Consider the following 14,248-nt stretch of genomic DNA (forward strand, 5'->3'; position numbering starts at 1 on the left):
TAGGGGCTTTATCACAGCCCAACAGCTTCGGCTAAGAGCAACTGAAAACCCATTTAATAGGTTTCGGTTGGAATTTACAGAGGTTGGACAAACGGGAATTCGGGACGCAATTTTACGGGAATAGCCGAATAGGAAAACATGTCCCATTTAATCTTTGAGACGGGAACGAGACAGGATGGAAACGGGATATATTTAAAGATTCTAATGTTGTATTTACAAAATATTAGCACCTTCCAAATGACAAAATTCTGTTAGTAGCCTTTAATTAACCTTGGAAGAAGAGAAAGAAATCTATTACTCTCTCCGTTTTGTTTTAGTTGTTGTTTAAAGTTTTTTCACACAAATTAAGAAAAGCATTAAATTTTCTGTTTTACCCTTTATTAATATATCTTATAAAATTTTTCATTGGCCAAAACATTAAAACAATAGGGATAATACTAGAATTTTTACCAAACATTTGCATTGAAAACCTAAAACGACAACTATTACGAAACAAAATTTAAGTCCTAAAACGACAACTAAAACAAAATGGAGGGAGTATAAAAGTAAAATCTCACCTTCTAAATCTCTTTAGAAATCTTAGGCATGACTGATCCTGAAATATAGGAGGCCCAATAAAAAAAATTTGGAGAGGGGAAGGGGGTTTAATGAGATCAAATTTTCAAACTTCAAAAAAATTAGGAGCCTAATTTGCAATTAAAACTTAATTTGGCGACCGATTTATACATATGATGGGGCTACAATATTTTGTCGGCCTTAGACCCAAGCTTCACCCTTTAGAACCCTAGGATCCACAAGTTGTGATTATTTCACCGAACGAGCCGTTTGAGCCCTTCTCATACGGTCAACTATAGACTTTCTAGCACGGTGTGAATCGTTTCCTCTACCTTAGCGTCTGAAGCAAGTAACTTACCTTTTCTCTTCAAATCTTCATGTTTTAGGGTTTTTTTTTTTCTGGTTTAGGTTTTTAAATAGATTTTCTATCTCTTAAGTTTGGTTAAAATTTATGTCTCTCACACAGTTTTTTTTTTCAGATTTTGCTGTGTGGTGATTATCTACTTTGGCGGTTGATGCTTGTTACCTAATCGCTGAAAACTCTATTCAGATTAATCAGCCTGTTTAGGGTTTCGTAAAAAGATGGATAGGATCAACGGTCTATCAGATGACATTATATGCCACATATTATCTTTCCTTCCGATTAAAGAGTCTGCTTTAACATCTGTTCTCTCGAAGCGTTGGCGTAAATTGTTTGCCTTCACACCAAATCTTCTTATAGATCATGACCTTGAAGTGAGTAGTGGACAAAGTTTCGGCGATTTTATGGATAGAGTATTGGCTGTGTCAGAAAATTTTCCCATAAGGAAAATCTCAATAAAATGTCGAAACTATAGTAACTACTTGTGTCATGTCACCCGCTGGATGTTTGATGCGCTGGAACGTGGTGTTGTTTATCTTGATATAGACATAACCGGTCATAAACCAGGTTTGATTTTATGTCCTCTTGAGATCTTCACTTGCAAGACAATGGTTGAGCTGAAACTAGCAAAAGGATTTCATGCTATGATTCCTGATGATGTTTCTCTTCCATCACTTAAGAGTCTCTTTCTTGATTCGATTTATTCCTATAATAGTAAGTATTATGTTTTGGGAAAGCTTATTTCTGCTTTGCCTGTTCTTGAGGAATTAACCATTCATGGTGGGAGCTGGGAGAGGGATAAATGCGGTCCCACCGTGTCCTCTTCAACCCTTAAGAAACTTACTATCAAGTGTCCTAAGTTTAATATGTCAAGCAATAGTTGGGACGTGATTTTCGATACTCCGAGTCTTGCCTACTTAGAATACACTGATGTAGTTCCAAGAGAGTATCCAATTGTGAATCTTGAATCCCTTGTCGAAGCTAAGCTTGATCTTCGTTGTCATCTTGGTATTTGCAATCCAACAAATCTGATTAAGGGTTTAAGAAATGTGGAGGTCTTGGATTTATCATCTATTGATACTTCAACGGTAAAGAATGATCTCTTCTCTTTTTCTTTCCCTATATGTATGAGCTCTAAATCTTGTTACATATAAAAACGTTCTTGTTAATTACTATTGACTAGTTGATGTTTTTTTGTTTTTTTCAGATGTTACATTATTTCCGTGAAGCAATCCCAATGTTCAGCAACCTGATTCGTTTATCTATTACAACTAATTTAAGTTTCTACGATTCGGAATATTTTCCAATACTTCTAAAAAATTCTCCAAATCTACAGACTCTCATCATCAAGGTATATATAACCGAAACCCCGAAAGATTTTTGGACAAACTCAAATCTCTAATATTTCATCTTGTTTCAGAGTTCATTATTGCACGTTAATAAATGTGAAGAAGGATATGGATTGTCATGTCCTGTGAAAGTATTGAAGATATCTGAATATGGAGGAATCGATGTGGAGCTAGAGCAAATGAAACATTTCCTAGAGAAATTGTCATGTCTTGAGCTTGTCAAAGTTCATGCTTGTGCAATAAGCGACAAGGAAAAGTTTCGAATCACCAACGATCTGCTAATGGTTCCTAGATCGTCCAAGTGCAATATCCAGATCAAGTTTTATGAGAAAACTAAGTAAATGCATGAAAAAACATTGTTCCCTCCTGGTTTTATAGTTTAGTATGTTGGAACATTATTCAGTTTGTATGCATATTTGGTGATTACTCTGCTAATCAATAACGTTACCATTTTTTAGCCAACTCGAAACATATTATTATTGATTTTTCCAAGTAAGAGGTGAGGTGAAACGCACAATGCGGGATTAGGACTCCATCACCTGGTGCAACGGGTCAAAGTCTCATGTCTAAATTTTACATATTATAAATTTTTTGATAGTTAATCAAGTGACCAAGCTTGAGTTTGTCATTTGTGAAATTGGAGATTAGGGCCTCAAGTATTCATCAGTTTACCGCCTTACCGGGGAAAAGACCGTGTTCATTAGTTACCGGTGAAGAGACCTCAATGTGAATGTGTTCAACGACAACATTCTGACTTGTCTAAGTTTTATTTTTGCAATTTCTCTTGTAGCAACAATCATAATGATCCTTGGACAAAAAGAAGATTATTATTTCTCGTTATTGTTGTTAACAAACTACTCATATTCCCCCAAAAAAGAAAAACATTGCAGATAAAATGGGGGATGACAAATGTGCAAAAAGACAAAATATGCCATTGTGATGATAAGATGTTGTGTTTTGATTATACCATGAGACCCTCAGGAGCAGCAGCAGCAGCAGGAGCCTTGGGTTTCGGCTTGTCGACAACAATGGCCTGAGTGGTCAGTACCATTCCTGCAACGGAAGCAGCGTTCTGTAGCGCACATCTCGTCACTTTTGCGGGATCAATCACTCCAGCTTCCAACAGATTCTCATACGTATCAGTCATCGCGTTGTACCCTTGCTCCCATTCGCTGAACATAATCTTTTCCACAACAACTTCTCCTTCAACTCCAGCGTTCTGGGCAATAAGTGCAGCTGGTGACAGCAATGCCTGAGCTCAAAACAAAAACTCATGTAAGATCAAATAGTCACAATTGATTACAGAACAAACACTGAACCGAAAAACCAAATGCTCTAACTTAGGAATCTTACCTTTTGTACTATATCAGCTCCCAAACGTTCATCAGCATCCTCGAAAGTCTCCTTAATGGCGGGAATAACAGTAGAGAGATGCACCAAAGCAGCACCACCACCTGGAACTATGCCTTCCTCGATAGCAGCAAATGTTGCATTCTTTGCATCCTCGATACGGAGCTTACGGTCCTCAAGCTCCGTTTCAGTTGCTGCTCCGACTTTAATGACAGCAACACCTCCAGATAGCTTAGCGATTCTCTCAGCGAGCTTCTCTGAGTCATACACAGAATCAGTCTCGGATAGTTCTTTCTTTAGCTGAGCAATCCGAGCTTGTAATTCGTCCTTGGAAGCTGCATCTGCAATAAGGGTAGTCGAATCTTTGCTAATCGTGACTTTTCGGGCAATACCCAATTGATCTATGGTTGCGTTTTCAACCAGCAAGCTCATGTCCATGGCTAGGTACTCAGCTCCTGAAGAACATACGAAAAGATAGAAAGTTTAGACCACAACAGAGAGAAGGTAAAAATACTAAACCCAAGCAAAGTCTTGCATATACCTGTCAAGATTGCAATATCTTGAAGCATGGCTTTTCTTCTTTCTCCAAATCCTGGAGCTTTAACTGCAACGACATTGAGGACACCACGGAGCTTGTTCACGACAAGGGTAGCTAAGGCTTCACCCGTAACATCCTCTGCAATAATCAACAATGGAGCACGAAGCTGAGTGGTCTTCTCCAAAATAGGGATGATGTCTTTGATTGCAGTGATCTTCTGATCAGTGATCAAAACCCTAGCATTCTCAAACTCAGCTAGTAGTTTCTCAGGGTTTGTAACAAACTGAGGCGAGATGTAACCTCTGTCAATCTGTAATTCAAGGTAAATAATCAAGTTGGTCATTGGTAATTAATGGTAAATCAAATTAGAGTTGAAGAGAATCAAGACTAAAACTCATACCTCCATCCCTTCTTCAACTTCGACCGTGGTCTCAAAAGAGGATGAAGATTCGATGGACAAAACACCATCAGGTCCAACTTTGTCAATGGCATCAGCAATCATTGACCCTATAAGGTCATCATTTCCAGCAGAGATAGAAGCCACAGCTGGAAAAAATAAAACAGATTGATTAGTAAAGCAATCAACATTGCTGCATCACAAGGAAGGTCATTGCAAGGTTAGTACCTCTGATGTCATCACGACCTTTCACAGGCCTAGCTTTCTTCTGAAGCTCTTCAATCAGACCTTGCACGGTCTTATCAATTCCCCTCTTGAGAGAAACGGGATTTGCACCAGAAGTGACACTCAACAATCCATGTTTGATTATCTCCCGAGCAAGGATAGACGCAGTGGTTGTCCCATCACCAGCCGAGTCATTAGTCTTACTCGCAACCTACCACATAACCACACCGTATAAATAACATTAACAGAAACAATAAGAAAGCTGCATGCTCTCTCACACCAACCTCACGAATAAGCGCAGCACCAGCATTTTCCATGGCATTAGGTAACTCAATAGCCCTTGCAATGGTGACACCATCATTCACCACCTTAGGACTTCCAAATTCATCCAACACAACATTCCTCCCTTAAGAATAACAAATGAAAACACCAAGATAAGTCGATAACACAGATGAAGATAGTGAATGTAAAAGAGCTACTAATAATAAATACCTCTAGGACCAAGAGTGAGACCAACACAATCAGCAAGCTTATCAATACCAGCTTGAAGAGCAGCTCTAGAGTGCTGGTCAAAAGCTATTTCTTTTACATTTGCTCTAACGCTAAAACGTCTGTTTGTCCTCTTGTTGTAGCTAACTCTCTGACCTTGCTGCTGATTTCCTCCTCCCAACTTACTCTGTGTACCCACAAAATGAATAAAGCAGATTCATTTACATCATTATCGATCAATTTCTTCTATTTCCCAAATAAATCAACCATTTTTACACCAACCCAGAAACCAAATAGATAAAAGCAATCGAAACAGAACAAAGTAAAGGGTCAAATTCAATTTCTTCAAAAACCCAGAAACCAAATAGAGAAAGGTAATTGAAAACAGAACAAAGTAAAGGGTCAAATCCAATCAAAACAAAGTAATGTAAGATGATTCATTTTCTTCTTCAGTAAGTAGCTAGAGAAGATAAAAAGGAACAAACTTTGCTACCTGACGGGAAGAGCAGAGGACGGAGGCGGAAGAGAGAGCGTTAGCGGACGCCATTTTGAGAGAAAAGGAGCGAGCTTTTTGAGGAACGTTCTGGATTGGTGTGGATAAGGAAGTGGTTAGTGAAAACGAATAGTGAGAGGGTTAGGGTTTAGATAAATGGAGTAGCTGAAGAAAGGATCCAGAAGATTCTTTGCATTTCGTAACGAGAGAACCGTTGATTTTAATAAGGCTTTTTCACCTACTTTGATTTTTTTCTATGGGCCTGTTTGGCTCACTGTTTGTGGCCCAAAACGAAAAACAGTACTCAAGAAACTTGTATAGATCATTTTGTCTAAACTTGTATAGAAGCCCTTTTGGACATTTGGAGAAAAAGAAAAAAAAACAAAGACAAAATTAGATCTGGGCAAAACAATCAAATACTTTAAATAATCAACATATCCAAATGGTGTTAGTTTATTTGCCAAAGAAAAATACTCTTTAACGAAATTGAACCAAATTTTAATTTTCTTTCTTTTTTCCTTTTTTGTATTTTTTTCGATTAATTTTGGTTAATTTCGGTTATATTCGGTTAATTTTGGTTATTTTGGATCCGAACATTCGAACAGAACCGAATCGATCCGAACCAAAATTACTAAAATATCTGAATGGTTATTATATTATCATATCCGAATTATTCGAAACCAAAGACAGCCGAACCGAAACAAAATGGTTAACCGAATGTCCAGGCCTAAACAAAATGATCTATACAAGTTTCTTGAGTACGGTTTTATGATGCTATAAAGTATAAACCATTTTAAGCTAAAATCCAGACAAAGGCAGACATATATGTTGCGATACGAGGGAGATTTAGACTGTGTCCGGTGATGTGAGTTGTGAGAAAACAGAGAAGAATTTAAATATAAACAAGAGATCACACACAGGACTTATTTATTGTGCTTCTTTGAGTTTGTGATTTGGAGACAAATAGGTATGTTTGTTTCTAATTTCTATTTATGAATACTACATGTTGTTTTATGTCAACGACAACACCTAATGGAATTTTGTTTTTCTGGTTTATCCAATTGATAGTTTGGGTATTCCAAACTCGTTTTAATCCATTCTCTTACTCGTTTGAATGTAATATAATCATAAAATTATAAAATCTATGTTAAGGCTTTGAGTAGATTTACCCGCTAAAGTAAAAAAGAAACCTTAAAGACAACACTTGCTAATTTTCCAAAGAGAGAATAGACTCCAAATCACCTAACTACTACATGATTGATATAGTTAGCCAAGACAATTTGTTTCTAATTTTTTTCCTAAACAAATGAAAGGAACCTTTCATATAATTATAGTTTATAGCTTGTTTGTTGTATGCATCATATACTACATGCATTAAATTAGTCTCCCATGAATATAATAAATTCACTAGTTACGGGGGTCTTGTCCTCGCAAAAGCAAAGTTGGGAAGTGAGATAATAAATCTGACAATAGTGGCAGTTTCAACTCTGAAGCGTCAATCACATAAATAGTTTCAGTTTGGCGTTGGATTTGATTTGATTTGATTTGAGTGAATTGACCAAATAAACACACTTAACTAGTTGACAAAAAAAAAAAAAAACACACACTTAACTAATAACAAAAAATATGTTACGTAACACAAAAATTACAAATAGAGAGAGAGAAGTGTACATGTAATGTATTTATTCCTCAAAAGATGCAGCTTACCATAAGATGACGTCCATATCTTAATGGAAACCGTGCCGTAAATTTGACTGCCAATATTGTACTATGTAGCAAACATGAGTAAACTAACAGTTGTCCGATGAAAAGAAAGAGACTCGTGTAATTTAAAGCATTACGACAAAATAAAAAGGAGTGAATAAATAACACTCTTGTTCTAGTAAAACTCTCATGTAATGATTTTCTTGAGTCGTTATGATTCAAAAGAAACAATTCAGTGGACAACTAAGCAAAAATAATTACGATAAGCAGCTAGAACAAGCAACAAATCATATTAAAGATGCAAAAACATAATTTGGTTTGATGTTTGCATATGCGTCTATAGTTTTCTAAAAGAGTCCAATGAGAAAAGTTAAAAAAAAGTTGGAAGTGTAAGAAAAATGTGAAATTATTATGTTCTATTCTATATAAGTAAAAATAAAAATAAACCACCATGAAATTTGGTTAAATACTTCATAGATTTATATTTATATATTTACTTAAGGATACTTACCAAAAAATATATATATTTATTTAAGGATTTGGGATTAGTTAAAATATAAATCGGAAAAGATAATGTGTTTCATTTTGGATATGCATGGTTGATACATGTGGTATCATTTTAAACGACAAAGTATTATTACTCATGTCATTTTAAAATAAGTACAATACCGTGTAATAAAAAGACTGATAAAACCCACCTTAACAGAATTTACAGCTTTACGCAATCATTATTCTCTCTCTCTCTCCCACGGTCGGTTTACATCCATATCTAAACCCACCGGAGCTCCGACGAGTTTCCCGGCCACTTTTCGATCGGTAATAATCCCTTTTGTCTTCTGAGATCGGTAATATAAAATGATCTGTCTTTATCACTTCCACTTATATTTTTTCATTTTGTTTTCTCCTCGCCAATAATATATTGATAGTGATTGTTTCGATTATGGTCCTACTTATAATTCCAAATTGAAATCTTGACGATTATGATATTTGTAAGTTATAACCATCTAAGTCCGAGTATTAGTTATATATATTCTCAGATCTTTTTTGTTTTTCTTGTTCTTCTTCATTTGTTGTTCTTGAAGTTTCTTAGGGTTTTGTTCTTATATAAAAAAATATATTATTTTCTGGGTGTTTTACTTCGTCTATCTCTGATTTCATATTTTTCCCTGTTTTTTTTTTTTTTGTAGTTTTGCAAATTTAATGAAGGTTCTTTTCCTTTGTTGTCGTTGGTTATATATAAATTAATGCATATATTATGTAGCTAAAAGGTCCCTGTCACATGAATCTCTATCTTCATTTAAACTGGGTTCGGTGATCTTTATGTTCATCAGTTCATGTAACATGAATCATGTTGGTAAGAACTGAGAATTTCATTTCTTAAATTGCTTTTTTGAGCATCTAGTGATGATTTCATTCTCATAACTAACATTCGTAGGGTGTTCCAATTAAAAAAAAAAAAAATAATTCTATGATCACCAAAAAAACGTCTTCAGATTTATAGATGTTTATTAATTAATTAAATGGAACTCATGCATGTTTGTTGTTATGACAGAATATCGAAGGTACAAAGAGATGGATATGATAAAACCAGAGTTGCATGTAGTTCAACAAATCCAAAGAGATAAGTTTAGAGTTGAGCAAATGAATGATTTTCCCAACACTTGGAATCATCATCATCAGCAGCAGCAGCAGCATCAGAACATCAGAATTCCCAACAACCTTGATTTGATTGGTATTTTGCAGAACCAGATTTCTGTACCGGTTCAGACCGATTTGTATCAAGATTCTACCGCAACCTTTATGAACATGCCTCAGTCGATACATAGAGACCCACAAGGCTCTAGTAATTGGAGAACTAGTGATTTGTCACAACAGAGTACCGTGAATTGTTCGGTGGTGAATTACGGGTATGATGAGGCTGGTATTAGGCCAAGCAACGTTGGAGATTTGTTCTCAAATCATTTCAATTCTCGGAACCAAATATTGGACCGTCCTCTTTATGTTGGCCGGGAAATTATTGCTCAGTCTAGCATGACAAGGAGAAGTGAAGTTTCTTGTCTAGATGATAACCAGAAGGGTTGTGTAACGGTGGCTTGTTCGGGTACTGGTAATGAGATTCTAAAGAGCAGTTATGATCAAGGTTCTTCTTCTGGAAGTTACCGAGGAGAACTTGAGTTTCTCCCACGTTTGGAGAATCAATTAGTTGCGCACAATGCAAGCCAGTGGAACCACGAACAGCTGAATTTTACTGCCACTTCTCATACTAATAGGAAAGGCTTTCCACTCTCACTTTTTTCTGGAATACCTTCATCTAGAGACGTTGGAAATGCCGCTGTTTCGTCTACGATGAATATCCACGGACATTTGGGCCCGCTCGGGCCTTTTACGGGATATGCATCGATACTGAAGAGCTCGAGGTTCTTAGAGCCGGCTCAACAAATGTTAGAAGAGTTCTGTATCTCTTATGCATCAAAGATTATTAGTAGAAGCGAATCTACTTCCATGGATGATGATGATGATGATGATGATGATAACTCGTCAGTGTTTAGTAGTTCTTATGAGCCAGTAGAGCCCAAGAATAGACTAAAGAGGGCAAAACTTCTTTTTCTACAAGAAGAGGTTTGTGAAACTATATTCTTATACAGTTATGTTTATAATGTTTATGTTTGTAGACATAACTAACATGTTATAAATTGTGACATTGAAAAGGTTTGCAAGTGGTACAAATTATACAATCACCATTTGCAAACAGTTATGTCTTCCTTCAATACAGTGGCTGGTCTAAGAACCGCAACACCGTATATCTCGTTGGCTCTCAAACGGACTTCGAGAAGTTTTAAGGCCCTTAGAACCGCAATATCTGAACATGTGAAGCAAATCTCAAGTCACCTATCAAGCGGTGACAACACCGTATTCCAAAAGAAACAAAGATCTTTGATTGGTCACAATGTCGGGTTTGAATCTCAACAACAACATATGTGGAGGCCTCAAAGGGGATTGCCCGAACCCGCGGTGGCTGTTCTCCGAGCATGGCTCTTTGACCATTTTCTTCATCCGTTAAGTCTCATAATGTTTTGATGTGATTTGATTTTATTTGATTTGATGTTTTGAGATGATTTCTCATATCCTTTATTGATAATACTGTTATTAGGTACCCCACTGATTCTGATAAGCAGATGCTAGCCACTCAAACCGGTCTCTCTCGTAACCAGGTAACTCAATTATGTAATTCTTTGTTAGGTGAAATTTAAATATGCTTGTCTCTTGAATTATTGCTCTTGGCCGGTCTTGTTTTCTTCTATTGGTTAAAGCATATTTGATGGGACAATAACCTAATGTTTTTAGGATTTCTTACTCTCAAATAACATCAATCTTACATGTTAAAGTAAAGCATATATAATCATATAGACGTAGTCTAGATTAATAGAAGACAAGTTCATGTGTAAAAAACTGAAATTGTTCAACGTGTGAATAGAAAATTAACTATTTGCAAACATTTTCCACAATGAACTATATGTCTGGACAAAGCTAGGTTCATTATCTACAAATAAAATTCTTAGTAGACTTTGCTTAATTTTAGGTTTGGTTTTTGACAAGATTTATTGACTTGGTTTCCTGTTTTTTTTGTAAAGGTATCAAATTGGTTCATAAACGCCCGTGTTCGATTATGGAAACCAATGGTGGAAGAAATACACACACTTGAGACCAAAGCCATTAAAAATCCAGATACTAGTCACAACATGGAGCCATCAAATAGACCGAATACTGTTAGTAGTACTCCGAGCCATGAACAAACGTTAACGGACCTCTCTGGGACAAAACGGTCGAGGTTAGAGTACATGGACATGATGGGGTTCAATAGAGGGAACGTGTCACTCACTTTAGAGCTTAGGCGTGGTGTGGACAATGTAATCCAAACGCAGACGCAGACACAGGATCATCAGTTTGGAACTGGAGACCATATGTTTCATGACTTTGTGGGTTGAAACCCGTTTGCTTTTGTTTCACTTAAATGTATTTTGGGTACTCCGATCCATAGTTTAACGGAGAGAGAGAGAGCAAGAAAGACAAAGTTGTCTTGAATTGGTTACTCTTAAGTCTTAACTTAGGGCGACAAAGTTATCTGGTCACCTTTATGTCCTTGATAATATATAATGATGTGATGTCGATAAAACCAAACCATTCAGTGTTCCATTCATCGTGATAACCAATACAATTCATATACCTCTTTTGCCGACTTTTTTTTTTTGGGTAAGACACATTTACCGGCTTTGCATAATTGCATATATATTTATTTGTGAATTTCACAAACTTAGTATTAGATTTTAGCGTAAAAAACTGATAACATTATTTTAACAGATCTTGTTTACTAGTATATAAATTATCATATGATTATGGGATATTTTTCGTCAAATTATGGTTTTCTGGTAGTTTTTTTACCAACACGTAATTCACCTATTTCAATGGAACAATCATGTACGATTTAACAATTTCACGTTTAATACAAAACTAGGTACACCGGGAAAATAATTCGTAAACTTTTCATTTTTTCATTTAATATATTTTATTCAGATTTAATGACAAAATTTAATATTAGAATTTAAAAAATGGTTGTTTTTAGCAAGTTTGAGAATATTTTTGGCAATTTGAATTAGAATAATCAAAATATATAAAAAGTAATATTTGAAAATAAATGTGTGTGACCATGTTATATTAGAATTTAAAATATGAAAATAAAATAGGTGAGAAAAATATGGACTTGAGTACTTGACACATCAGCAAAATGATTCTAAAATCTTTGGTTTGCGGTTTTAGATTGAACTCTTATCTTTAGTTTTTAAAACAATTATTTGTGTAGGCACAAAGCTATTGACAAATACCGAGATATGCAAAATACCGGTATCTAACTTATCTCGAACATAGACACCTAGACGAAGACGGCTCGTATGCCAAGCATGATATTACGATGGATCAACTTTTCTTTAAACTAGGTTGTAAGAGTTTGAAGAAGTCGGATTCGGCATGAAATCCAAATCAATTTTGATTATATCCCTTTCCATACTCACTGATTTTTTTTTTTTACAGCAAAATAAGATCATCCATTTAAGCTAGAAACAGACGGTTTTCTAAGGAAGAAAATCAGTTCGGTGTTGAGGAGCTTACATGGGAAAATATAGAATCACGTGGCTTGCTTTTTTAGCGAGACAATCGGCATGGACATTGTTTAAACGTGGAATAAAATCAAAGGAAAAGCGAGAAAAAACAAGTTTTAAAACATTAAAATCTTCTAAGGTCCTGTTCGTTTCTCCATTCAGATGGATCATCTGGATGGAGATGAAGAATGATGTTCGTTTTTGACAATTTAACAGAGCATTTGGATGAATCAGCTGGATCGATCATCTGAATGAGTTTGTAATTTTAGACAAATTTGTCAAACTCATCTCGATGAACATGATTGGAGCATTTGGATAGAGATGGTCCAGTCAAAAATAACAAATGACAAATATACCCACATTTACAATCATATATCAAATAATATTTATTTTACATAGATTTCTCATTTTATATTCTAAAAATCATATTTTCCGGTTGAAACCGCAAAATCATGTTTTCCCTCAAAACCGTAAAATCATATTTTCTCACCAAAACTATAAAATCACAATTTTGGCGGAAAATTACGAAATTCTATTTTCCCGCCAAAACCAAAAAAATTGAAGAATTGTGTGTTTCCACTAAAACCATAAAATCCTATTTTCCCGCCAAAAGCACAAAACTTAATTTTCCTGTAAAATCAAATTTTCTCGCTAAATCAAAATTTCCCGCCAAAACCGTAAAATCATATTTTCCAGCAAATCATATTTTTCCGTCAAAACAGTAAAATTAATTTTTTTATGTTAAAATCATATTTTGAAATTATTTATTTGTAAATATATTTTAGAGCAATAATTAAATTAATATTGCTTAGATTAAAATTAAAATATAATTAGATTAAAATTATGGGTATTTGTTAAAGTCATCTAGATGCATATTGTTTGATTTGTTTGGCATATTGTTTTATTAGGAATTAAGAATTCTAATTCTAAGGGATCTTATTTCAATTATGTTTGATTTGTTTGGCATATTGTTTTATTAGGAAAATCTTGATAAAGTGGAAATTTGGCTTTCCATCTAAATGATATATTATTCTCTAACGTTAATTGTATTAAGTGGTGATTGATTTCTTTTTATATAGAAAAAAAAAAAACGTCAGTGTCGTAAAAAATTTCTCTATAAAGAAGAAGATGTATTGTGTCTTCTATAAAACAGAGTTTGTGATAGCTTGTCTGAGGCTTGTGTTGCTGTTGAGTTTAGAGAGAAATCACCTTGGGAAGAGATTGTTCTTGGTGCGACTGTGCGAAGAGCACAAAGCAAAGACTTCTCAAAGAAAAATTCATACATGATTGAGGAGAGTAAAATGAGTTTACTTGTTAACCTTAGTTCATGTCCTTAGATAGATATATTAGAATCTTATTATATAAAGTATGGTTTTCAAAGTTAGTAACTCATAGGATCGTGACACGTGGCAAATCTATCGATCTTAGATTTTGACACATGTAAAACAAAAATTTCCTTTTTAAAATTAAAAAAAGATCATTGTAAGTAATTATAAATTTAAATAATTTTAAAAATGTAAAAAATAATTATAAGAATAATTTTAAACATTTAATATTTCTATAAACAATTTAAAAATGTCAAAAGATAATAATAATAAGTAAATTATACGTTTTTTATAATTAAAAATATATAT

General features: G+C 34.7%; 3 protein-coding genes across 4 annotated transcripts; 2 read left to right on the plus strand and 1 right to left on the minus strand.

The window, feature by feature from the left end:
- Positions 1-793: 793 nt before the first annotated feature.
- LOC110229119 (F-box protein At4g22280-like) lies at positions 794-2,663 on the plus strand. The gene is made up of 4 exons (XM_021028174.1): positions 794-904; positions 1,035-2,004; positions 2,124-2,267; positions 2,337-2,663. Exons 2-4 carry the CDS (start codon positions 1,138-1,140, stop codon positions 2,604-2,606), a joined length of 1,281 nt encoding a protein of 426 aa, XP_020883833.1. The 5' UTR covers positions 794-904; positions 1,035-1,137; the 3' UTR covers positions 2,607-2,663.
- Positions 2,664-3,067: 404 nt separating this feature from the next.
- LOC9317024 (chaperonin 60 subunit alpha 1, chloroplastic) lies at positions 3,068-5,944 on the minus strand. The gene is made up of 8 exons (XM_002880911.2): positions 5,758-5,944; positions 5,268-5,451; positions 5,060-5,181; positions 4,779-4,986; positions 4,554-4,699; positions 4,157-4,463; positions 3,619-4,070; positions 3,068-3,517 (listed from the first exon to the last, which is right to left on the minus strand). Exons 1-8 carry the CDS (start codon positions 5,809-5,811, stop codon positions 3,227-3,229), a joined length of 1,764 nt encoding a protein of 587 aa, XP_002880957.1. The 5' UTR covers positions 5,812-5,944; the 3' UTR covers positions 3,068-3,226.
- A 2,225-nt stretch (positions 5,945-8,169) lies between these two features.
- On the plus strand, positions 8,170-11,629 carry LOC9317025 (BEL1-like homeodomain protein 8). 2 transcript variants are annotated; one of them, XM_021028128.1, is made up of 5 exons: positions 8,170-8,277; positions 9,014-10,080; positions 10,171-10,517; positions 10,613-10,673; positions 11,094-11,629. In XM_021028128.1, exons 2-5 carry the CDS (start codon positions 9,034-9,036, stop codon positions 11,445-11,447), a joined length of 1,809 nt encoding a protein of 602 aa, XP_020883787.1. In that variant the 5' UTR covers positions 8,170-8,277; positions 9,014-9,033; the 3' UTR covers positions 11,448-11,629. The 2 variants fall into 2 exon arrangements, with proteins under 2 accessions (XP_020883787.1, XP_020883786.1); XM_021028127.1 differs by lacking the exon at positions 8,170-8,277 and having other exon boundaries at positions 8,965-10,080.
- Positions 11,630-14,248: the final 2,619 nt, after the last annotated feature.

Source organism: Arabidopsis lyrata (genome assembly GCF_000004255.2).
Source record: "Arabidopsis lyrata subsp. lyrata unplaced genomic scaffold ARALYscaffold_4, whole genome shotgun sequence".
In the NCBI taxonomy this organism is placed as follows: domain Eukaryota; kingdom Viridiplantae; phylum Streptophyta; class Magnoliopsida; order Brassicales; family Brassicaceae; genus Arabidopsis; species Arabidopsis lyrata.